The sequence below is a fragment of the Chiloscyllium plagiosum genome, unplaced genomic scaffold, assembly GCF_037043375.1.
Source record: "Chiloscyllium plagiosum isolate Xiang-an unplaced genomic scaffold, Cpla_swu_hap1 HiC_scaffold_22, whole genome shotgun sequence".
Lineage (NCBI taxonomy): Eukaryota > Metazoa > Chordata > Chondrichthyes > Orectolobiformes > Hemiscylliidae > Chiloscyllium > Chiloscyllium plagiosum.
In genome coordinates this window covers 12,472,759-12,496,860 of record NW_028270160.1, presented here as the reverse complement: position 1 = coordinate 12,496,860, position 24,102 = coordinate 12,472,759, and the positions used below count along the sequence as shown (strand labels likewise).

The 24,102-nt window shown below is 41.4% G+C and overlaps 1 protein-coding gene across 4 annotated transcripts in view; it reads left to right on the top strand.

Moving 5' to 3' along the window:
• zfyve27 (zinc finger, FYVE domain containing 27) overlaps positions 1 to 24,102 on the top strand; it is a 192,914-nt gene that overhangs the window by 63,059 nt on the left and 105,753 nt on the right. For 2 of the 4 annotated variants that reach the window (XM_087998754.1, XM_087998752.1), the window contains exons 7-8: positions 5,380 to 5,451; positions 15,669 to 15,689. In XM_087998754.1, the coding sequence (XP_087854880.1) occupies positions 5,380 to 5,451; positions 15,669 to 15,689 (93 nt within the window). The remainder of the gene's footprint in view (positions 1 to 5,379; positions 5,452 to 15,668; positions 15,690 to 24,102) is intronic. The other 2 variants (XM_087998755.1, XM_087998753.1) reach the window with 1 other exon arrangement.

The window sequence follows — 24,102 nt, the reverse complement described above, 5'->3', positions numbered from 1 at the left end:
AAGCATACCAAACGCCGCCTTCACTATCCTATCTACCTGCGACTCCACTTTCAAGGAGCTATGAACCTGCACTCCAAGGTCTCTTTGTTCAGCAACACTCCCTAGAACCTTACCATTAAATATTTAAGTCCTGCTTTGATTTACTTTTCCAAAATGCAGCACCTCGCATTTAACTAAGTTAACCTCCATCTGCCACTCTTCATCCACTGGCCCATCTGATCAAGATGCCGTTGTACTCTGACGGAACCCTCTTCGCTGTCCACTACACCTCCAATTTTGGTGTCATCTGCAAACTTATTAACTATAACTCTTTTGCTCACATCCAAATCATTTATAGAAATGACGAAAAGTAGTGGACCCAGCACTGATCCTTGTTGCACTCCACTGGTCACAGGCCTCCAGTCTAAAAATCAACCCTCCACCACTACCCTCTGTCTTCTACCTTTGAGCCAGTACTGTATCCAAATGGCTAGTTCTCCCTGTATTCCGTGAGATCTAACATTCTAAACTAACATGCTAAACAGTCTCCCATAGGGAACCTTGTTGAACGCCTTAGTGAAGTCCATATAGATCACGTCCACTGCTCTGCCCTCATCAATCCTCTTTGTTACTTCTTCAAAAAACTCAATCAAGTTAGTGAGACATGATTTCCCATGCACAAAGCCATGCTGACTATCACTAATCAATCCTTGCCTTTCCAAATTCTGTCCCTCAGGATTCTCTCCAACCTGCCCACCATAGTCAACCTATGGTCTTCTAGCACCTCACCTGTGACTATCAATGATACAAATATCTCCGCAAGAGGCCCAGCAATCGCTTACCTAGCTTCCCACAGAGTTCTCGGGTACACCTGATCAGGTCCTGGGATTTGTCCACTTTTATATGTTTCAAAGTCCAGCACCACCACCTCTGTGGTGTGGATATTTTTCAAGATGTCACCATCTATTTCTCCAGATTCTATATCTTCCTTGTTCTTCTCCATAGTAAACACTGATGCAAAATACTCATTTAGTATCTCCCGCAACTTGTGCGGCTCCACACATAAGCTGCCTAGCTGATCTTTGCGTGGCTGTATTCTCTCCCTAGTTACCCTTTTGTCCTTATAAAAACTCTTTGGATTCTCCTTAACCCTAATTGCCAAAGCTATCCCATGTCCCCTTTTTGCCCTCCTGATGTCCCTCTTAAGTATACTCCTACTGCCTTTATACTCTTCTAAGGATCTCTTAATGTTTCCTGCCTATATCTGACATATGCTTCCTTCTTTTCCTCAATCAAAACCTCAATTTCCCTCGTCATACAACATTCCCTATACCTACCAGCATTTCCTTTCACCCTAACAGGAATATACTTTCTCTGGAGTCGTCTCATTTCTGAAGGCTTCCCATTTTCCAGCCGTCCCTTTACCTGCGAATATCTGTGCCCAATCAGCTTTTAAAAGTTCTTGCCTAATACCGTCAAAATTAGCCTTTCTCCAATTTAGAACTTCAAATTTTAGATCTGGTTTGTCCTTTTCCATCACTGTTTTAAAACTATGGTCGCTGGCCCCAAAGTGCTCCCCCACTGACACCTCGGTCACCTGCCCTGCCTTATTTCCCAAGAGTAGGTCCAGTTTTGCACCTTCTCTACTAGGAACATGCACATACTCAGAAAGAAACCAGCCGCAAAAAGTAGTCCAGCTGTGAAGAGAGGCTGTATTTTCGGAGGTGCTGTTCAACCAAAAGCATTAGTTATCTGCTTAGAAGAAGTGCACCGGAACCTTCCTTGACTAGTTTTCCCCTGACTTGGCTAATAGTTACCCTTCTAACACCACTCTGAAAGTTGAACTAATGATTTGCAAGTTTGTTGCTTGTGAGGCTCCAACATGTCAAACTTGCTCAATGAGCCTGTCTGCATAACAAAGACACGCTTAAAAGCAGAAACTATTAAAGTTGTGATCACATTGGGACATTTGAAAAAATCAAAAGGCACCAAATAAATACAAGTAGTTCTTTTAATTTATGGCATTGTGCTCAATAAAGAGCCAGTTTGTGGTCCATTTTATGTCAAAGGAGTGAATGTGCCATAGCACATTGTGTACAACAGTGAGTTGTGGAATGTTGCATGTTACAAGAGATTAGAAGTCTACTTGTGTGTTATTTGAGGATATAGATCTTGGCACTTTATACATTAAACTAGGATATAGATTCTGGCATGCTGTGTTTTGGAAACAGCTGGAATGCCAATGCAGAAGATACAAAACCGCAAATAGGTGCCAGACCTTCACAAGCTCATTCTGAAGAGAGTAAAGGCATAAATTGAGGATTTTCAGGCTTAAAATTCTGATCTAGTGTGTGCTCTTGCTTTCTTTTCTTCTTTCCTCAGTTGCTTGCTTGTGCAATCTTACTCATGTTTTTAAGCTTTTTTTTGCCCTACTCATGCTCTTCCTTCCCGTTTCCTTTCTCTCCTTTGCAATCGTACTCTCACACTCACCTCGTCGCCCCTGCAGTTTCTAGCCCTGTTGCATATTTACTCCTCCCCTGCTCTCTTTCTTCCCACACATCATCAACAATCACACCTGGAATGGTAGCTGCTTGCCTCCACCTGTGTGTGTATCCACTACCTCTTGCTCTAATTGAGAATGGTAGAGTTGGTATGGAAACTGCCCTCGTCCTCATGTTTGTTCTTCAACTAACACCAACAAATCGATTACAAACAGAAAATATTGGTGTGGTGGCATCTGGAGAGACAAAAGCATCAGACTCGATGTTCACGCAATGACCTTCTTCAGAAAGCTTCTGATTATTTTGTTACTTTTTGGGTGTGATCCTGATGTGAGCACTTCATCCACTGCATTAGCAAAAGTGGGTGCAATTCATCGCCAGCACTTTACCTTTTTTGTTTGAATTGCTTTGGGATGCCATGAGATCATGAAAATCATTATTGATGTAACCTCTTTCTATAGTCTACTGACTTTCCTGAAATAGGGAAGAATTCAAACCTGGTTTGCGGATCCTGTTCTCCCATCCTTCACTTTGCTTGTCTAGACATTGGGGATGAGCCTGCCCTCACTCCAGTGGGTTGGCTTGCAGCCATTTAACATTCATAGAGGTCTTATTGGCTCAAAGCGAGACTTCCTCATCGATCAGCTGACCTGAAGTTCCTTAGTACTAGCGATACCACTGGGAGAAATGACTGCAGCTCCATTATTGGAGTTGGAATTTGGGGTCGCAGTCCCTGTGGGGTGGGGTGCAAGGGCTGGGGGTTAGAGGGAGGACACATTGCATGAGTGTAGGGGGTCTCCAGTGGGCCTAGCAGGCAACATTAAGGAAGACAGCTCCTCTGGACCCAGCCTTGGCCATGCAATGCATGTTGCTGACCTTTCCACCTGGTACCTGTCTCCACCCACTGAGTCGGGGAAAATTGAGTTATGTTTAGAAAGAAGCCTCAGTGGCCATTCATTGGTTAATTAAAAGACTCAGGTGGTCCCTGAACCTAATGCTTCTCCCGCCACATGTAAACTGTTGCAGGGCAAGCATTGAACAATTTGAATGGTATTTATGGTGTTACGCACGATTTTCTGTCCCCATCTGCCAACCTATCCTTCAGTGAGATAAACTTTGTACAAGGCATCTTTATAGTTCAGTTCATTTGTCCTTTTTAGCTTGTGGCAGGAAGAGCTATCAAACTTTTCTCACATTCTTTAAAATCTTGCTTAGTCTTTGTGACCCTGAAAATCTTTCAAGTATTGAGTAATTCTCTTTTGGAAAGTTTCATTGAATCTGATTTCATTGCCTTTTCAGGCAATACATTCCAGATCACAATTGTTTTTAATAACCTACTTTTCTAATCAACCTGTTTAGAGATGTTATTGTATACCTTGGACTTTCTGGTCCAGAGGTAGGGACATTGCCACGGTGCCACAGAGGTCTCCACAACACCTCTTAACTATTTTTCTGATCACCTGTTACACACCTCTGGTGCAGGTTGGACTTGAACTCGATCTCTTGGTGCAGGAGTACGGCTGCTATCACTATGTCACAAGAGCCCCCTTTCAGATCACATTATATAACCAAATATCAAGTGAAAACGGCGGCAAACAATGATTGTGTTTTAATTTAAGTGTAAGTAATATGAATGGCTTTAGTTGACACTATCCTATGAATTGTAAAATGCCAAATGCTTTCCGTTAAAGGAAACGGAAATTGGCGATTTTATTTCTTTTTAGTTGTCCTTCTAAAGGTCCCAAGACGATAGAATTAAAATCAGCAGGGCTATCTGTGTTTGAATAAACTATTAAATTGGAAGCAGCTTGTAAAATGTTGGTTGCAGTGAAGACTGATAAAGGCTCGTGCAGTGATTTGTCTAAAACTTCTTTTAAAAAAAACCTCCCCTCCAAACAGCACATTTGCCTGCCTTGGAACTGCATTGTTCCTTCTTCACTGTTTGAGTCAAAATGGTAGTCGTCCCTCCCAAGCAGTGCACTGCAAGGGCATTCAGCGATACTCAATAAATGCCTGCCTTTGAGGTGGCACCCACATCCTGTACCTCAATAATTTTTTAAAAACTGCCTGCTTGATTCAGCCTGTCATGCAAACGTATTTGGATAATTTGAGATTTGTCTCATAGTGTCATGCTATGTAATCTCCAATTTGGATTTAGTTATTCGCCCACTTCCTTTTATAGAGTCATAGAAAAGTACAGCCTGGAAACAGACCCTTTATCCAATTCATCCAGATGTCTGCAATCAATCCAGTTGCAATTGACCCATATTCCTCTAAAACCTTCCTAATCGTGTAGCCATCCAGATGCCTTTTAAATGTTGTGATTGTACCAGCTTCCACCACTTCCTCCAGCAGCTCATTCCATACACGCACCACCCTCTGCATGAAAAAGTTGCCCCTTCGGTCCCTTTAACATTTCTCCCCCCTCACCCTAAACCTATATCCAGTAGTTTTGGACTGCAACCAACCCAATACTTTGCTTTTTTTTCCACTTATAGGATGTGGGCATTTCTGGCTCTTCCTAATTGTACGGAGGGCAGTTAAGAGTCAACCACATTGCTGTGGGTCTGGAGTTATGTAGACCAGACTAGGTAAAAATGACAGATTTTGTTCTGTGAATGCATGAGTGAACCAAATGGGGTTTTGTGACTGTTAACAATGGTTTCATGATCATTATTAGACTGTTTCAGATTTTTCATTGAATAAAAATTCCACTATCTGCTATAATGGATTTGCACCCGAGTCCCCAGAACATTAGCTGAGTTTCTGGATTAATAGTGATAGTACCACGAGACCATTGCCTCCTCACTATTTCTTGCAAGGATTATATTTCCCTCTGTCCTTTTTTTTCCATCAATGATTCATTTAAAGCAGTACTGCTTCTTCTCTCTCCCTGTAGGAAGTAACTGTAGGAACCTTGGAGGAGCCAGAGGAACAGGAAGCAGAAGATGAATTTAAAGATGCAATAGAGGTGAGATGGACGCTGGAAGGAAGCTTGTCCTTTGTAGTCTAGAATCATACGTTTCTGCATTTTGATGCCTCTGACCTGAGAGACTTATTTGTTGCATTGATCAAATAATTAAATCACAGGGGCAAATCAAGATCACTAAAGGCAATCTCCAAACATATGTTAAAATCCCACAATCATGCTGCTCTTCGGTTATCATTTTCATTGCCAAAACTATTGATTCTCCCTGGGATCAGTTAAAAGCCAGGATTGAGTAGAAGTCACAGAACAGATTCATCCTTCTAGTCCATGCTGGCATTTATACTCCACTTTAAGTCTCCTTCTTGCCTGACATTGTCTAACTGTAACAATATATCCTTCTAATTATTTATCCTTTGTATATTTGTCAAGCTTTCCTATCTATCCTATTTGCCTCATCTACTCCCTGTGGTCAGAAGTTCTAAATTCCCAAAACATCCTAGATAATGAAAATTTTTTTGAATTCTGCATTGAGTAGTACCCATTTTTTTTTGTCAGCCTGGCTGGTAAGTATTAATCCAGCCTTTTACATCACAAGACTAGGATTTCAAGCTGCCCTTCACTATTCATCACTATTTGCAGAGCATCACGGAATAGAGTATCAGGGTGCTATTTCACTGAGATGTGAAGTTGAGGTGATATCCAGTTGTTCAGCCCAATGTTTAAAACATTCTCATGACACCATGTAAAAAAGACTGGGGAGTTGTTCTGATGCGGTGGCCAACCATCTTCTCTCAGCATCACCTTAAAGAAAAGAAATTAAACAGGCAATTCTTGTGTTTGTGGGAAATCGAAGTGTGCAAATTGGCTGCTGCTATTATATCACAACAATCTCCACACTTCAAGGTAAGTCACTGTGTGCAACATCTCTAAGGAGATGTACTGACGTGTTATATAAGTACAATATTTTTAATTTACAAATTATGCCTGCTATAATGAGTAAAGTTTAATTTGTTATGCAGTACAATATTTCATGAATGAGCAACTTAACGGAAATATATTGCTCTTTAATTTTATATAAATTGCACTGCCAACTTGTAGCAAACACTTACATTTCCGCCTCCTTCCCCTGACTCTTTAAATAGGCACAATGCTTTCTCTTTCTTTCATATTCCTTCTTTACACAGTTTAGAAAATTCAGGTGCAACAATTGGAAAGTAATAGAAATGAGTCTTTTATTAAGTGTTTAATGCCTCCTTGTAAAGCTGCTTCTTGGATCTGTATGGGGCACTACTGTTGCAGCCGAGAGTGCATTCTCCACCTCTGCTGCCACCCCAGGCCAAGCACACGCATTCTTCTTCTTCTTCCTCCCCCCCCCCCCCCCATCCCCCCACGACCAACAAAAAAAACTTCAATAATAAACCTACAAGATTCTCAACAGCTGGTGGTCAAGAAAACACTCAATAAATAAAATAAAATCTTTTACTTCCAGTGTCACAGCCATGTCCTGAACTCAGTGTAAAACAGCTTCTGTCATTGGGGCTCTGATCTACTTAATGGCCCTGCTGAATAACTGGACCTGTCTGGTTTCTATGTGGATTTTCCTGCTCTCCAAGTTTTTTTTTAATACGGTAATAAAATGTTGTATGTATTCTGGAAGACATTAGTGCCTGAATAGCTTTTGTATCTTTGTAGAATAGAATGACCATGTAGCAACTTGGTAGTACAAAATGTGGCATGAGTTTGAAAATTGTTTATGTTACCTTATCTGAACAGATGTGAGAAGGCCATGTTTCAATTTCCCCCACAATTTCATATTCTTGCATCAGTCTTGATGAGTTCAAGATGATAAGCTTCACAGCCTCTTTTTGATACCAGAGATAGTGAAGAGGCCTTTGCAAATCTACCCTTGGCTCAGTGGACTGTCTCTTTGCAGAATGGCATCATATAAATATGGAAGGCCTCAGATTGCCAACTCTGCTTGGAATGATTTTACCACATGGATGTCCTGTTACCAACCATCCTTCCTGACACTGCATCCCTTCAGGCAAACTTGCCTTCCCACTGCTAATTGGGAAGTAAACATTGGTGGGATGGATCACAATGTCGCCATCAAAAAGCCCTTTTGCCCCCAACACCATTATTTTATTATCCAAAGGGTTCCAGCAAAATATGGGAAAGACACTGCACTTTATTGATGCTAAAGAGAGAGACAAGCTGTCAAAGTATTTGTCACTTGTACTCATCAGGACATATGCAATAATGCCAAGTTTGAAAGAGCAATAATTTATCCTGCATGAGAAGAGTGCTGATTGGTTGGCAAGTCAGATCTGATTGGTCTGGACATTTCCATAAACAGTACACCAGGGAACTATTGAATTAATGTGAAGACAAGATACTGAGAACACTGGAAATCTGAAACAAGCGCAGAGAATACTGGAGAGCCTTAGCAGGTCTGGCATCATCTTTGGAGAAAGAAAAGCGTTAACTTTGTGAGTCTGGTCTGATTCTTCAAAAATGAACTCCCAGCTACTGAACTATTTTGTTTAGACCAAAAAGATGCAAGACCCGGAGATGTTGTTTTCACCTGCAGAGTAGAGTTCCATGTGTAGAAGTATATGTTGTTTCTCGCAAGTGTAAGGCTGCAATGTTGCAAGCCTAATTGATAATCTTGATATCCATGTTTTAAATAAAACGGTTGTCCTGATGAGCTGCAAACACATGGGGTATTAAGTGTCCAAGAGAGTTACCTTCACTTCTTGATGGCTTAGCAAATGTGCACCTTAGCAAAGGAGTGGACTTGGCAGCTCCTTGAGTGTGTGCTCTATTAGATCATGGTTGATCTGATTGTGGTTTCAACTCCATGTTCATTCTGCTCCCCATAACCCTTGACTCCATTGTCAATCAAAAATCTGCTCAAACTGACCTTGAATATGTTCACTGACCCAATCTCCCTTACACTTTGGAGTAGAGAATCCTCTGAGAGAAGAAACTCCTCCTGATCTCCAACTTGTCTGGGCGACTTCTTATTTTGAAACTGTGCCCCATGTTCTAGATTGTCCTATAAGGGGAAACACCCCTCAGCATCAACCCTGTCAAACCCCCTCAGTACCCCTCATTCACTTAAACTCCAATGAAGATAGGTTCAAACTGCTCGACCTTTCCTTGTAAGACAACTGCTTCATTCTGGGAATCAACCAGTTGAGCCTTCCCTGAACTGCCTCTAATGCGAGTAGATTCCTCCTCAAATGTGAAGGCTAGAACTGTACACAACATTCTAGGTTTCATTTCACCAACATCCTGAGAGCCTTAATGATATTCATTGGTGAAGCATCCATAACCCCTTGTGTAGCCAATTTTAAAGATTCACAGTCATTTGAGTGAAGAAAATTTTTGACCTTAAATGATTAGTCCCTTGTTCTGAGGCTGTCCAGGGCCCAGTCTCGATGTCCAGGGAAGTCATAACCTCTTTCACCACCCTTGATTTGTGTTTGTGTTGGAGAGATCCCAGTTGGGATGGCAGGGGTGACTGGTGATGCAATCTTGTCTCCTATCTCTTGTCTAGTAAAAGGACTGAATTACACACCTTCCATGTTTTCCTGCCAGAATGCTCATTGAGACTGTTGTAGGTAGTCAAGAATTAGAATTAGAATTCATAGAGTGTGGAAATGGACCTTTTGACACAAGTGCACACCGACCCTCCAAAGAGTATCCCACCAAGACCCATTACCCTGCCCTATGACTCTACATTTCCCATGACTAATGCATTGAGCCTACACATCCCTGAACTCTATGGGGCAATATAGCATGGCCAATTCACCTAACCTGCACATCTTTGGACTGTGGGAGGAAGCAGGAGCACCCAGAGGAAGCCCACGCAGACACAGGGAGAATGTGCAAACTCTACAGAGTTGTCTGAGGCTGGAATCAAACCTGGGTCCCTGGTGCTGTGAAGTGGCAGTGCTAACCACTGAGCCCAAAAGTGAGAATAGAGTCAGCCTAAACTCTGTTGAATTAATGGTTTCTCATTATGATGTTCGGAGAAGACTGAATAGGGTTAGGGGTTTGAGAAATGAGGTTATTTGTCTGCAGCATAAAGAAAAAAGAATTGATCATGATTTAAAGCTAGGTTTCTGCTGCCACATGTTTCCAATTGAAATAAGTAGATCCTCAACCCAGGATTAATCATCTGCTTCTGGATTTAGTCCTAACTCTTCGACAACACAAATGGCCTTCGTAGTTGCCGTTATTTTCAAGATTGGACTTGTTAGCAGGGCACAGGGAGAAGGCATCAAAACAAAAGGTATTAGTGAACTATTTTGACTTCAGTTTATCTGATGAATATGACGAAGTGAAAGGGATCTTGCAAAACTTTAAAAGATGTTTGCACAATGTCAAGAAAACAGGTGTGTGGGAGAAATGAATGGGTGGGAATTGATATGTGTGGTATTAGTAACAAAGGATGTTCCTCAGTAAAGTTACATTGCTTTGTGAGTACAACTCTCAAATGTATGATTTGGCTAACAGATCCATGTCAGTTTCAATGTTCCACATGAGTCTCCTTCCCAATAGCCATATCAGTGTATTTCTCCCACGTAGATTTATCTCACTTTCAGTTGGGTTTATCTAAGCTATTAGCTCTCAACAACTTCATATGATAGTGAGTTTCATATTCCCAATGTTCTCTGGGTAAAGAAATTCCTCTTGCATTCCATTTTAGAATTTATTATTCACTACTTTTAACTTTGAACCTGCCTGCAACTGCAAATTCCTTCATAACATGATGCTTGATGTAATTCCTGCTCTTTCATTAGCCTCCTTTACAGAGTCCTTCAGCCAGTTTTCCTTCAGCTTGCACAGTCAGAAACCCTCTCCCCAAACTTCTCCTCCTCTGCCTCTCTCTCCTTCTTGAGGAATATTTGCAATATGTAGTGTCTTTCACAGCTACTGGATTTCCCAAATATATGCAGTCTTTGTAATTTTGAAGTGTAGTCACTAGAGTAACTCCAGCTCTGGTTATAGTCATCTCCGAGCCCTTTCCCCTCATTGCTTCTGTCCAGTTATTTCGTCCTGCTTTGGAAATATGTTATAATAGAACATAGAGTGTTAAGCACAATACAGACCTTTCAGCCCTCAATATTATGCCGGGCTTTTATCCTACTCTAAGATCAGACTAACCTACCTACCCTTCATTGAACTATCTTCCATGTGCCTATCCAAGAGTCACTTAAATGCCCCTACTATGACTGCTGGCAGTGCATTCCACGCACCCACCACTCTCTGTAAAGTCACTGAGTGTTCTGTTGAATTTAAAAGGTGTTTCAGACAAATGAGTCCGTACAATTTTATAAAATAGTGGGCAAAAGAATTGCACGTCAACACATTTGTTACTAATTTCACACACCGCAATTTCAGCCTATAAAATCTTCAGGCCCAATTTTACGCCAAGTATGCGTGTCATGTCTGGTTTTATTTGGCACAGTATCCTTTACAATCATTTATGTGTAATTTCCGGAATTTACTTTTTGATTTTCTTTCAGTTTATGTGAATAGATGTGGACTCCTCATGGTTTATTTTTATGATCTACCGTGGAGATATTGCAGAGTTCACACCTGAAAGGACAAGTTGAACAGAATGATATGTAACAGCCCCTCTTGGTGTGCAGTTAAATTCAAAGTTGAAAATCTGAAACCGCTTAGGGAACTAACGTGCAAAATGTCTATCCACAACTCTGAACATGGCACAGTGTCAGAGTTTGGATACTTTGTAGTATTGTGGAGATGGGGCATATGCCTTTGACTCCTCACTGGCATGTTCTTAAGCTTATCTGTGCTGCCATGTGCAAATCCATCTAGGTTCAAATTGTTTTGTTGCAGGAAGTGATTCAAATAAAGAAATAATTTTCAGAATGTTAGCATGGCTGGCAAGTCCACATTTATTGCCTAGTTCCAGGTGACCCAAAGAACTGTAATTGTCTAACATGCTGGAGAGTAATTACAAGTCAAGCACTTTCTGTGGATCTGCAGTACCATTTAGACTAAACTGGATTAAATGTGACCAGTCTTCTTCTCTGAAGAGCCAGTTAATCTGGTTGGATTTTTGGTGTTGATTTGAACCCTTCATGCTCTCTTCTACTTCTACTAGACTTATGATCAAGGGAAAGGTTGAAATTGGTGGACAGTTTCATTAAAGGTGCCATTAAACTATCACCAGTTGTTGTATAAACTTACCTGTTTCACCAATGACCTTTAGGAAAAGTAATTTACTGTCCTTACTTAGCCTGATCTACACGTGGTAAGGTCTCAACTACCCTCTGAACTGGCCTAGAAAGTTATTGACTTTTAAGGCAATTAGGGACAGGTAACAAAGTGCTGACCTTGCTAGCGGCATTGACATCCCATGAAAGAGATTTTTTTAAAAAGGACTAGGCACTGAAAATGCAGAACACTGCAGTTCCTAATATCTGGCAACCTGGTCAGGTGGACATAATTCTAGGGCAGCTTTCCTATATGCTAGAGTTTTTGGAAATTTTTTTTTTCGTTGTTAGTGGGAACTGTGCCTAAAATCTTGTGGTGTAGTCCATGCGGACCATTCGTTTCCTATCTCTGGCCCAGTATGTCAGCCATGCCAGAGTTGGCAGCACGCAGCACTCTCATGTATAAGTCTGAAGAATTTGGGTTCCTTCTGTATGAACTTGAATGTGTAGTTCATACAGCCTGTCCCAGGCCAGTACTATGGAAGTCTTGTACTGCTAGAGATGCTTTTCTGATGATACTTTAAGCTGAGGCCCTAAAAGCACTCTCCGTTGACTGCTAAATGTATTTTGAAGCTAGGGGAGTTTGTCTTGGCACCTTAACTAATATTCATTCCTTAGTCAATCTGCTTAAATCAAATTATATGGTCGTGAGAGCACCGCTGTTTGTGAAATCTTGCTGTGTACAAATTGGCTGCCACGTTTCCCATATTTCACTTTCCACTTCAAAAATATTTTCTGTATTTTTCAATTATAGAATCTTCAAAGAGGGTATATAAGTACAATTCTAGAGTCATAGAATCATACAGCATGGGAACAGATCTTTCGGTCCAACCAGTCTGTGCTGAACATAATCCCAAACTAAACTAGTCCCACCTGCCTCTGCTTGGCCCATATCCCTCCAAACATTTCTTATTCATGTACTTATCCAAATGTGTTTTGAACGTTGTAATTGTACCTGCATCCCATCACTTCCTCTCAAAGTTCATTCCGTACATGAACCACTTTCCGTATAAACAAATTGCCCCTCATGTCTTTTTAAAATCTTTGTCTTCTCATCTTAAAAATGTGCTCTCTAATCTTGAAATCTCTTGCCCAACGGAAAAGAATGCTGCCATTCATCTTATCTATACTCCTCTTGATTTTATAAACCTCTATAAGGTCACCTCTCTACTTCCCATGCTTCAGTAAAAAAAAGTCCTAGCTTATCCAGCCTCTCCTTATAACTCAGACCCTCATTCCTGGCAACATCCTGGTAAATCTCTTCTGAACCATCTCCATCCTAATAATGTCCTTCCTTTAACAGGGAACATTATTCCAGAGAGACTGCACCAACATCCTGTACAACCTCAACATAACGGTCCAACTCCTATACTCAAAAGTCTGAGCAATGAACGCAAGCGTGTTAAACGCTTTCTAAACCACCCTATCAATACATGATACAAACTTCAAATAATTATGTATTTGAACCCCCTACATCTCTCTGTTCTACAACACTACCCAAGGCCCTACTTTTAATTCTATAAGTCTGCCCTTATTTTTACCAAACTGCAAAACCTCATTTATCTAAATTAAACTCCATCTGCCACTCTTTAGCCAATTGATTAAGATTTTTTTTGTAACATTCTTCACTATCCACCACACAACCAATCCTCTGCTAAGTTAGCTGATCTCAAATGTGCCTTGCTTTCTCTATTGATCCTGTTACTGCAACCCTTTTGAGCCTTCTGCTGCTGTTTAGATTTAAAGATTTACAAACAATGTAATAAAACCGATAAATGATTAAGATTAGATAAATTTCCCTTTGATGACTGATCTAAATAAAGCACAGCACTAACATTGGTGAACGTATTGTGTCAGTTACCTTATCTCAGTCTGGTAAGAAGAATGGTCAGCTTTCCTAGAATGAGGCAAGGAAAAATCAACTGAGGTTCCTACTACTGATTACTATGTAGTATCGCGAGATCAGCGGTTAAGAGTGGGAATGGGCACTGCAGAAGCTCAGACAGATTGGCAAAACTCACTGCCTGGCAGTGCCCTTAAAAGGAGTAAAGGGAGTTGGTAACAGTTAGATAGTTTGCAGCACATTGGCTACTTTTCAAAGGTTGATTGGGAAATGTAATTGTAATACAGTCGTTCTGCTATAATGAGTGTTTTGTTAACAGAAATTCACTATAACACGATTAACGAATTGTGGGCACTGTTTCAAAAGTGCAAAATTTTAAAATGTGTGTTAGTTGTAACATGATTACGTTACTAACACTTTAAGCACTTTTTTTTATCACACAAGGTTGCTCAACTGCGCAACCATCACGTTATAGCAGAACGACCTGTGGTAGAAAGTGCATCTTTGAGATTGGAACCAAAATACATGTTAAAAGGAGAATGAAATGCTGTACTCTGTGCCACTGCTGTATCTGCCTAAGGAATGTATAATAGTGCAGTGTAGAAAGACGTGTAGTGTATGTTTAAACTGCTCAGGAAATGTTTAGTGGGGCAGTGTACAGATGTATTACTTTGTATTTGATTTGTTCCCTTCTCTCCCAGAGACCATGCCATTCTGGCAAATTTTTAAAAATGCAAACTGTTGACTTTGCTTTAACAATAATATTATATTTCTTGCATAATTGAATTGTTCAGAGCAATTAAAACCAACTGGAGTAATGTTCAGATATAAATTAGAAATTCTAACGAGTAGCTGAAATAAAAGCAGAGTTAAAAATCACACAACACCATGTTATAGGTCAACAGGTTTAATTGGAAGCACTAGCTTTCAGAGTGCTGCTCCTTCTTCAGATGGTTGTCACAACCACCTGATGAAGGAGCAGTACTCCGAAAGCTAGTACTTCCAATTAAACCTGTTGACGTATAACCTGGTGTTGTGTGATTTTTAACTTTGTACACCCCAGTCCAACACCGGCATCTCCATATCATAAAAGCAGAGTGTGTTGGAACTAAATAGCAGATCTGTCAGCATCAGAATTGACCACAGTGATGACTTTTATTTGTTTAGCACCTTTAAGGTAGTAAAAGGTCCCAAGGGACTTCACAGTAAAGTTAGATTAGTTTAGATTCCCTACAATGTGGAAACAGGCCCTTCGGCCCAACAAGTCCACACCGAGCCTCTGAAGAGTAACCCACCCAGACCCATTTCCTTCTGACTAATGTACCTAACACTATGGGCAATTTAGCATGGCCAATTCACCTGGCCTGCACATCTTTGCACTGTGGAAGGAAACCAGAGCACCCAGAGGAAACCCACGCAGACACGGGGAGAATGTGCAAACTCCACAGAGACAGTCACCCAAGGCAGGAATTGAACCCAGGTCTCTGGAGCTGTAAGGCAGCAGTGTTCACCATTGAGCCACCATGCTGCCCCAGTGTGATAGGCACAGAGTGCATGTAATTCTCAAATTTAAGTCAAGAGGATATTTTAAGACAGTACATCACAAGTTATCAAGCAAATTTTGACACTAAGCTGCAACAAAAGATTAGGGCAGGCGACCAAATAGGTAGTTTATAAGGTGTACCTTAACACTGGAAAGAAAGGCAGAAAAATTTGGGATTTGAGACAAGGGATTTCAAAGATTCGAGTCAAAGCAGCTGAAGACATGGTCACCTATACTAGAGCAATTACAATTGGGCTGGCACAAGAAGCCATTCAATGGTGGTGTGCAGATAACTCAAAGATTCAGAGTTGGGAAAGGATCAGAGATAATTAAGACCATGGAGAGGTTTGGAAATAAAGTTAATATTTAATGTGACTGAGGTTCCTTCAGATATGTTGTCTTCTCAAGTTCTCCCCTCGCTTCTGGTGTGGTGACCCTCTGGTTAAACCACCATCAGACATCTCTCTCTAATGAGAGAGCAGCCCTGTGGTCTGGTAAGACTAGACAAATTTGCCTTTAGCTTTACAAAATGAATTCTGCTAAGCATTGTGTGTTTTTTTTTAAACCCGTGTTCAGTATTTCAAATTGTTCCTTTGTCTTTTTCTGCTTATTCCAAAAGGAGCATCAGCTGCTGGTTACGGTAAGTAGCATGTGAATGTTCAAATGGATACTCCTTTTCAATAATGGAAAATATTTGTGTGACTTTAAAGGGGTAGGCATTCTCTTTTTACTCAACTTAATTCGTGGCAATGTTCTTTTTACTGAATGAGTGTTGTATGTTCTGAACAGTTTACAAAATCCATTACCCTTCTGAACCCATGAATATTATTTAATGGGCTGGGGAGGTGACTTAGTTCCTGTTGCACTGATTGCTTTTATGTTTGCAGGAAGAGTGTAATTCTGTCACCAAGAGATGGATAAGGTAGCTGGTTAGTACTTCTGATATTCTTGTGTCCACATTAAAATAATCAGCATCCTTCTGGTTAGGGTGTTGAGTTGAAAAATTAATTCAGCACAACGTCTATGGCTTTACATTGATGTTTCTTGTCATTATCTTCTATCTGCAATACATTGTTCCATTTCGTGGCTTGAGGAACATGCGCATGTAGTTTACATCATCCTCCACTGAGATAACACGATATGAGGTTTTAACTACGTGTTGATGTGTTTTGGAAGGCCATCTCCCTCTACCTTACCTCAGTAAGAACTGGGGTCAAAGAAGGTTGCATCGACTCTCCTCTTCATATTTCTCATTGCAATACTGCATCTTGTCTCAAGACGATCCACAGATCAGATGGGAAACTATTCAATTTGCATCTCCTTCAATGCAAAGTAAAACCATTCTAATTTCAACCTTGGAGTTTCAATGTACAGATTATGCTAGTGTTCAAATGGTGCCTGTGTGCTCCCTGACTTGAACTGCATTTCAGATGATTTTCATTTCTTCCAAAACAAATGAGAAAATGTGCCATTCATCAAACGTCTAGAAAATGAAGCTCCTCTTCCAACCAATTTCTGCAGCACCACAACTGCCTGACCATTAATTTATGATCAACGGTGAGATCCTGGAAATGAGGTCCGTCTTCCGTATCTTGGGAATCTGCTCTCAGAATAGACAGATAAAGATAATGAAATTCTTCATCGCCTCCATTATGTCAGTTCAGTCTTTGACTGACTGGCTGCAGAAAGAAGCATTTGAGAACCAGGATATTGAACTCAAGGCTAAGATCATGGAAGAGCTTCTGTGAAGAGAGTAAGGAGATGGTGTCCACTTTAATGTAAATAAGTGCTTGTCCAGATAAATGCAGCTTGTTCTGCTCTTTTAAATCAGAACTCAGTGCATAGTCTCCTATTGTAATTAATTCATTAAAAATATCAAATAAAACTGAAGTGCCTTGCTGCCTCACCTCTAACTTAGTTATCCAAACCATCTTAGAAATACAACTGAACATTCCCAAAGTAAATGCAACACACTCCCTGGGTCAAGTTAATTTCAAACTTCATGAAGTATATTATAAATCTCCCCACACTAGCTTAATCTGCCTAAACACATGACAGCACAAACATGACCGATTTTTCCCAGATTAGATGTTGACCTGCTGCCAAGTTTGAGTGTGGTTGGGGCCTGTGGCTTTGTGCCAGTTCTGGCCAGTATTTTTTGGAATGGGAGTGAGCTTTTGTAGTTTCATAGTAATAGAAGCAGGAGTAGACCATTTGGCCCATCAAGCCTGCTCTGCCATTCCTTAAAATTATGGCTGATCTATCCACTGTTTCAGCTCCTCCTACCTGCATTATGCCCATAACCCTTAATTCCCCTACCATACTAAAATACATTCAAATATGTCTTGAATATATTTAATGAAGCTGCCTCTACTGCTTCCTTGGGCAGATAATTCTGTAGAATTACAACTCTCTGGTAAAAGTAGTTTCTCATCATCTCTGTCCTAAATCTACTCCCTCTAATCTTGAAGCCATGTCTCCGAGTCCTAGTCTCACTCATCAGCAGAAACAACTTGCCTCCTCTATCTTATCTATCCCTTTCATTACCTTATATGTTTCTATAAGATCCCATCTCATTCTTCTAAATTCTAGTGAGTACAGTCCCAGGCAACTTAACCTCTCCTCATAAGGTAACCCTCTCATCTCCAGAATCAACTTGGTGAACCTCCTCTGCACCGCCTCCAAAGCCACTATATCCTTCCTCAAGTAAGGAGACCAGAACTGTGCACAATACTCCAGGTGCAGCCTCATCAACACCTTGTACAATTGCAGCAGAACCTCCCTGCTCTTAAGTTCAGTTCCTCTGGCAATGAAAGCCAGTATTCCGTTTGGCTTCCTGATTATCTGTCGCATCTGCAAATGAACGTTTCGCGATTCATGTGCGAGCCCTCCTAAGTCGCTTTGCACAACAGTATGCTGCAATCTTTCACCATTTAAATGTCACTGACCTACTATTTTTACTTCCAATGTGGATAACTTCACATTTAGCAACATTGTACTCCCTCTGCCAGACCATTGCCCACTCACTCAACCTAGCTAAATCTCTCTGCAGACCCTCCACATTCTTTTGCATAATTTGCCTTTCCCCTCAATTTAGTATCATCGACAAACTACCTACTCTTCCATATTGTTTATATATATCATGAACAGTTGTGGGCCCAACACCAACCCCTGCGCCACCCCACTCACCACTAATCTCCAACCAGAGAAACACCCATTTATCCCAACTCTCTGCTTTTTATTGGTTAACCAGTCCCCTATACATGCTAGTACATTCCTTGCAACTTCATGCATTCTTAACTTATGCATGAGTTTTTTATGCAGCACCTTATTGAACGCTTTCTGTAAATCCAATTATACAACATCCACCCATTCCCCTCCATCCACTGCACTTGTTGCATCCTCAAAGAGCTCAGTAAGTTTGTCAAACATGACTTCCCCTTCCTGAATCCATGCTGCATCTGCCTGATGGAACCCTTTCCATTGCAGATATCTCACTATTTCTTCTTTAATGATGGCCTCCAGCATTTTCCCAACTACAGATGTTAAGCTAACTGGCCTATAGTTACCTGCCTTTTGCCTACAGCCTTTTTTAAACAGCAGTGTGACATTCCCTGTCTTCCAGTCTGCCGGAATCTGCCTGGAGTCCAGTGAATTTTGGTAAATTGCCACTAACATACCTACTATAACTTTCACCATTTCTTTGAGCAACCTGAGATGCATTGCATCAGGACCAGGTGACTTATCTACTTTTATCCCCTCATGTTTGCTCAACACTACCTCTTCAGTAATAACAATTGAATCGAGATCCTCACCTCCTATCATATCCTTAACATCATTCTTTGGCATGTTAGACACATCTTCCACTGTGAAGACTGACACAACATAGTTATTCAAGTCCTCTGCTGTTTCAGCATTACCCAATATTAGTTCTCCGCAAGGGACTTTAGCCACCCTTTTCCATTTTATATATTTATAAAAACGCTTCCTATCAGTTTTTGTATTCTGCTCATTTGCATTCATAATCTATCTTTCCTTTCTTTATTGCTTGCTTCCTGGTTCTTTGTTGCTTTTCAAAGTTTTCCCAGTCTTCCTGTTTCCCACTACTCTTGCCACTTTGTAAACCTGAGCTTTTGATTGGATCACTTCCTTTATTTCCTTGGTTATCCAAGGCAGGCTCTTCCGAACTTGTTTTCGACCAGAATATACTTTCCTTGAGCACTGTAAAAATCTCTTTGAAAGTCCTCCACTGCTCCTCAAATGTTCCACCATATAACGTGTGTTCCTAGTCTAAATTTATCCAACTCCTTCCTCATCCCATTAAAGTCTCCCTTATTTCAGCATAACATCCATTTTAGATGATACTATTTGTACATGAAATTTGATCAACTGTGATCACTCTTTCTGAGAGGTTCCTTAACTACGGGATCATTCATTTTACCTGTCGCATTATACAGGACTGATTTAAGATTGCACGTTCCCCACCCCACCCCCACCCACCCACCCCCCCCCCCCCCTTGTAGGTTTGGTAACATGCTGTTCAAGAAAGTTATCATGGATGAGTTCCTCTTCAAGACTGCCTCTATTGATTTGATTCAGCCAATCAATGTGCATGTTGAAGTCCCCATGACTATTGCCTTCCCATTCTTGCATGCATCCGATATTTCTTGATTGATCACTTGTGCCACTGTAGTAGTAAGATTGGGTGGTCTACAGACTACTCCAACCAGCGATGTCTTCCCCTTACTATTCCTGATCTCCACACAAATGAATTCAACATTTTGCTCTTTTGTTTCCTATACCATCTCTCCCTATCGCCCTAATCTCATCCTTAGTTAAGAGCCCACCTCCCTTTCCTTCCTGCCTATCCTTCCTAATTACCTGATATCCTTGGGTATTTAAGTATTGTAAGTAGCCTTTGATTTCTTTTAAATATAATTTGCAAGTATAACTTGGAGTATTAGTGAAAGCTTTTGTGTAGTGGAGTGCATGTTTAAGATTTGCAGAAAATCAAAGCAAATGGAGATTAGTCTATAAAAACATTAGGTTGATACAGGGCACAGTTGGGTAATGCTGTTTATTTTTCAGTTGGTTTGAGCAAGATTATTTCCATCTGAATAATAGGTTTACACTTTTAACTTGTTCCCAGTTTGCGTTAAGGGCACATTAGGCCATTTGGTACAAAATATTTTGTAATCAGGTTCTGCCTTTCTCAACTGAAAACAAAAAAAAATGCTTGAGGTCACTGGAGAGAAGGCAAGCTAATGGTTTGAGTCTAGATGACTCGGCATCAGAGCCTTTCTCATGCTCAGGCCATCTCAAAGCACCTTATACCGATGATATACTTTTAAAATGTTTTATTGTTGAAAACAATGGCAGCCAATTTGCACAAGATCCCATAAACAATACTGTGACAACGACCAGATCATCTGTCTTCAGGGTGTTGATTGAGGGATAACTATTGCCTTGAGGACATTAAAGAGAGCTGTAGTTTTCTTCTGAAAAGTAGCATCCCCATCCTTGAACTGACCCAGGTTCAAGTCCCGCCTGCTCCAAAGGTGTGTAATAACATCTCTGTTTCTAATCAACTGTTCAATGTAGGAACAAATTCCTGCAGATGTTGGAATCTGTACTGAAAACAAATGCTGGAAATCACAGCGGGTCAGACAACATCATGGAGAGAGAGCAAGCTAACGTTTCAACTCTGGATGACTCATCAGAGGTCTGATGAAGAGTCATCTAGACCCTAAACGTTAAGTTTGCTTTCTCTTCACAGATACTGTCTGACCCGCTGTAATCTCTGTTAGAGACAAAAAAAAACTGCTGGTGCTGGGATTCAAAATAGGCAGGGTCTAGATTAGAGTGGTGCTGGAAGAGCACAGCAGGTCAGGTGGCATCCGAGGAACAGGAAAATCGACGTTTCGGGCAAAAGCCCTTCATCAGGAATAGAGGCAGGGTGCCTCCAGAGTGGAGAGATAAATGAGAGGGCATGGGGGTGGGACGAAAGTAGCATAGAGTACAATGGGTGAATGGGGGTGGGATGAAGATGATAGGTCAGAGAGGAGGGTGGAGTGGATAGGTAGAAAGGAAGATAGGCAGGCAGGACAGGTCATGAGGGCGGTGCTGAACTGTGGTGAGGTGGTGGAAGGGGAAATAAGGAAACTGGTGAAATCCACATTGATGCCCTGGGGATAAAGTATTCCGAGGTGGAAGATGAGGCGTTCTTCCTCCAGGCATCGGTGATGAGGGAGCGGTGGTGGAGGAGGCCCAGGACCTGCATGTACTCAGCAGAGTGGGAGGGGGAGTTGAAATGTTGGGCGGTGGGGTTGATTGGTGCAAGTATCTCGGAGATGTTCCCTAAAGCGCTCTGCTAGGACGCGTCCAGTCTCCCCAGTGTAGAGGAGACCGCATTGGGAGCAACGGATACAATAAATGATATTGATGGATGTGCAGGTAAAACTTTGATGGATCTGGAAGCCTCCTTTGGGGTCTTGGATGGAGATGAGGGAGGAGGTGTGGGCGCAGGTTTTGCAATTCCTGCGGTGGCAAAGGAAGGTGCCAGGAAGGGAGGGTGGGTTGTTGGGGGCCGTGGACCTGACCAGGTAGTCACAGAGGGAGCGGCCTTTGTGCAAAGCGGAAATGGGTGGGGAGGGAAATATATCCCTGGTGGTGGGGTCTGTTTGGAGGTGGCAGAAATGTCGTCAGATGATGTGGTTTATGCGAAGGTTGGTAGGGTAGAAGGTGAACACCGGGGGGGGGGGGGGTTCTGTCCTTGTTACGGTTGGAGGGGTGGGGTTTGAGGGCAGAGGGGCAGGATGAGGACGAGATGCGTTGGAAGGCATCTTTAACCATGTGGGAAGGGAAATTGTGGTCTCTAAAGAAGGAAGCCATCTAGTGTGTTCTGTGGTGGAACTGGTCCAGGTCTTGAAGAAGGGTTATACCAAAATGTTGAGTTCTGCACCTCCTGATGCTGCCTGGCTTGCTGTGATCTTCCAGCCTCCTGCATGTCCATTGTAATCTCCAGCATTTGTTATTTTTAGGTTGATTAGAAAAATAGGTTGTTTAAAAAAAAGATGTGCCTTGGGACCTTTTACAAATACTTGAGAAGCCAGATAAGGCCTCAGTGTCATATTTTATCTCAAAATATGGCACGAAGTGTCAATCTGGACTTTGTGCTCAAGTTTCTGGGAAGCATAAACAGGAATTTCTGGAAAAGCTCAGCACATCTGGCAGCATCTGTGGAGAGAAATCAGAGTTAAGTTTTCAGGCCGAGTCACCCTTCCTCAGTTGTGAGGAAGTTCCGAACCGAGGAAGGGTCACTTGACCCAAAATGCTAACTCTGACTTCTCTACACAGATGCTGCTAAACCTACTGAGCTTTTCCAGAAATTTCAGTTCTTGTTTCTGATTTACAGCTGCCGCAGTTCTTTTGGTTTTCTGGGAAGCACATTGAACTCAAGGTCTTGGGATTCAGAAGTGAGAGCGTGCTCCATTCTGAACCCTAAATGAATTAACTCAATGGTAGCCATGATGTCGCGGTGTTGGTGTTGGACTGGGGTGGACAAGCTAAAAATCACACAACATTAGATTATAGTCCAACAGATTTGTCTGGAAGCATTAAATAAACCTGTTGGACTATAACATGGTGTTATGTGATTTTTAACTAACTGAATGGTGATAGCCTAAGGCATCTTCACAAGCTTGAATAAGGATAAAATCTGTGCTCATTAGCTTTCTTTTATGATTGTTAGAAAACCATTTTTGTACAAGTGGAAAGTGAGGGATTTCCCTTCCTTGTTTTGTCTGTTTGATTTACTAGAGGGATCCCAGTACATCCTTTAGCAATAAACAATGATACTTAGTTCTGCTACAAAGGCACGGGGCGGCAGAAGTGGTACTCTTATTAGTCTATATGACAGACATCTGCAAACGCTTACCCAGGCCATATGTCTGGAATTTTGTGTTATTCACACAATCGTATATTTTGTTTTATGCACACTTGTGGAGTTATCATCTAAACTTAATTTATTGCCTAGTTTATTCAGTACCAAATTAAGTTCATTAAAATTTGAATGGTTCATATTTATACTGAATTGCCCCTACTATGAACAGTAATTCTCACAATGCTATTTACAATGGATTTGTTAATGCAGCAGTGCTTTCTCTGCTACGAGCTGAACCAGACTGTTCACGATCTTGGGTGTCATTGTTGATTCGGAGATGGGCATCAGACCAAAAGGTAAAGTCAACATACTCCCAGTTGACCTTGGGGCTGCTGTCTCGTTAGGGAGAGAGAGATGACTTAGTAGTGAATTTAATCTGAAGGTGGTCACAACTCAAGTAAAAGAGGAGGTTGAGAAGGCAGGACCTTCACAGTAACCTCAACCAGTGCAGGAATTGAATTATGCTGTTAGCATCACTATACAATCAACTGAACTAACTAGCCCCATTTACTTTGCGACTGTGCTACCACTAAGACTGCCTGTTTTCACATCTGTAACGTCACCTAACTTCAACTTGCTGAAACTCATCTTTTAAAATCCTCATTCATGGCTTTGTGATCTCAACTATTTCAGTGCCATCCTAGCTGGCTTCCGATCTTCCAGTCTCTCCAAACCTATGCCTGTCCAAAATTCTGACTATGGCCTTGTTCATCTCTGTGCTCGCTGTCCGACATTGATCTCAATTGAGCAACACGCCATTTTTAAATTTCCATTTTAAAACCGTTTTCAAATTCCACCGTGATCTTGTCATCACACTAATCTCCTTTAGTGCCACAATTTTCTAAATCTCTACAGCACTCTGGTTCTAGCATTAGCTATGCTACTGACCTTTCTAAGCTCTGAAATACACACTCTTCACCTCTGCCATTGAGCATTCCTTGACCCACCTTTGAGACTCCCTTTCCCAGCAGTTATCAGACTTATGAATGGCCCTCTTAAATGCTACTGGTGATGTCTTTCTGCACCTTTTTGGCACATGTAACACTGTATCCTGCACTCTGTTCTGTTACCCTGATGGGCTTGTATAATACAATCTGCCTGCAAAGCACAT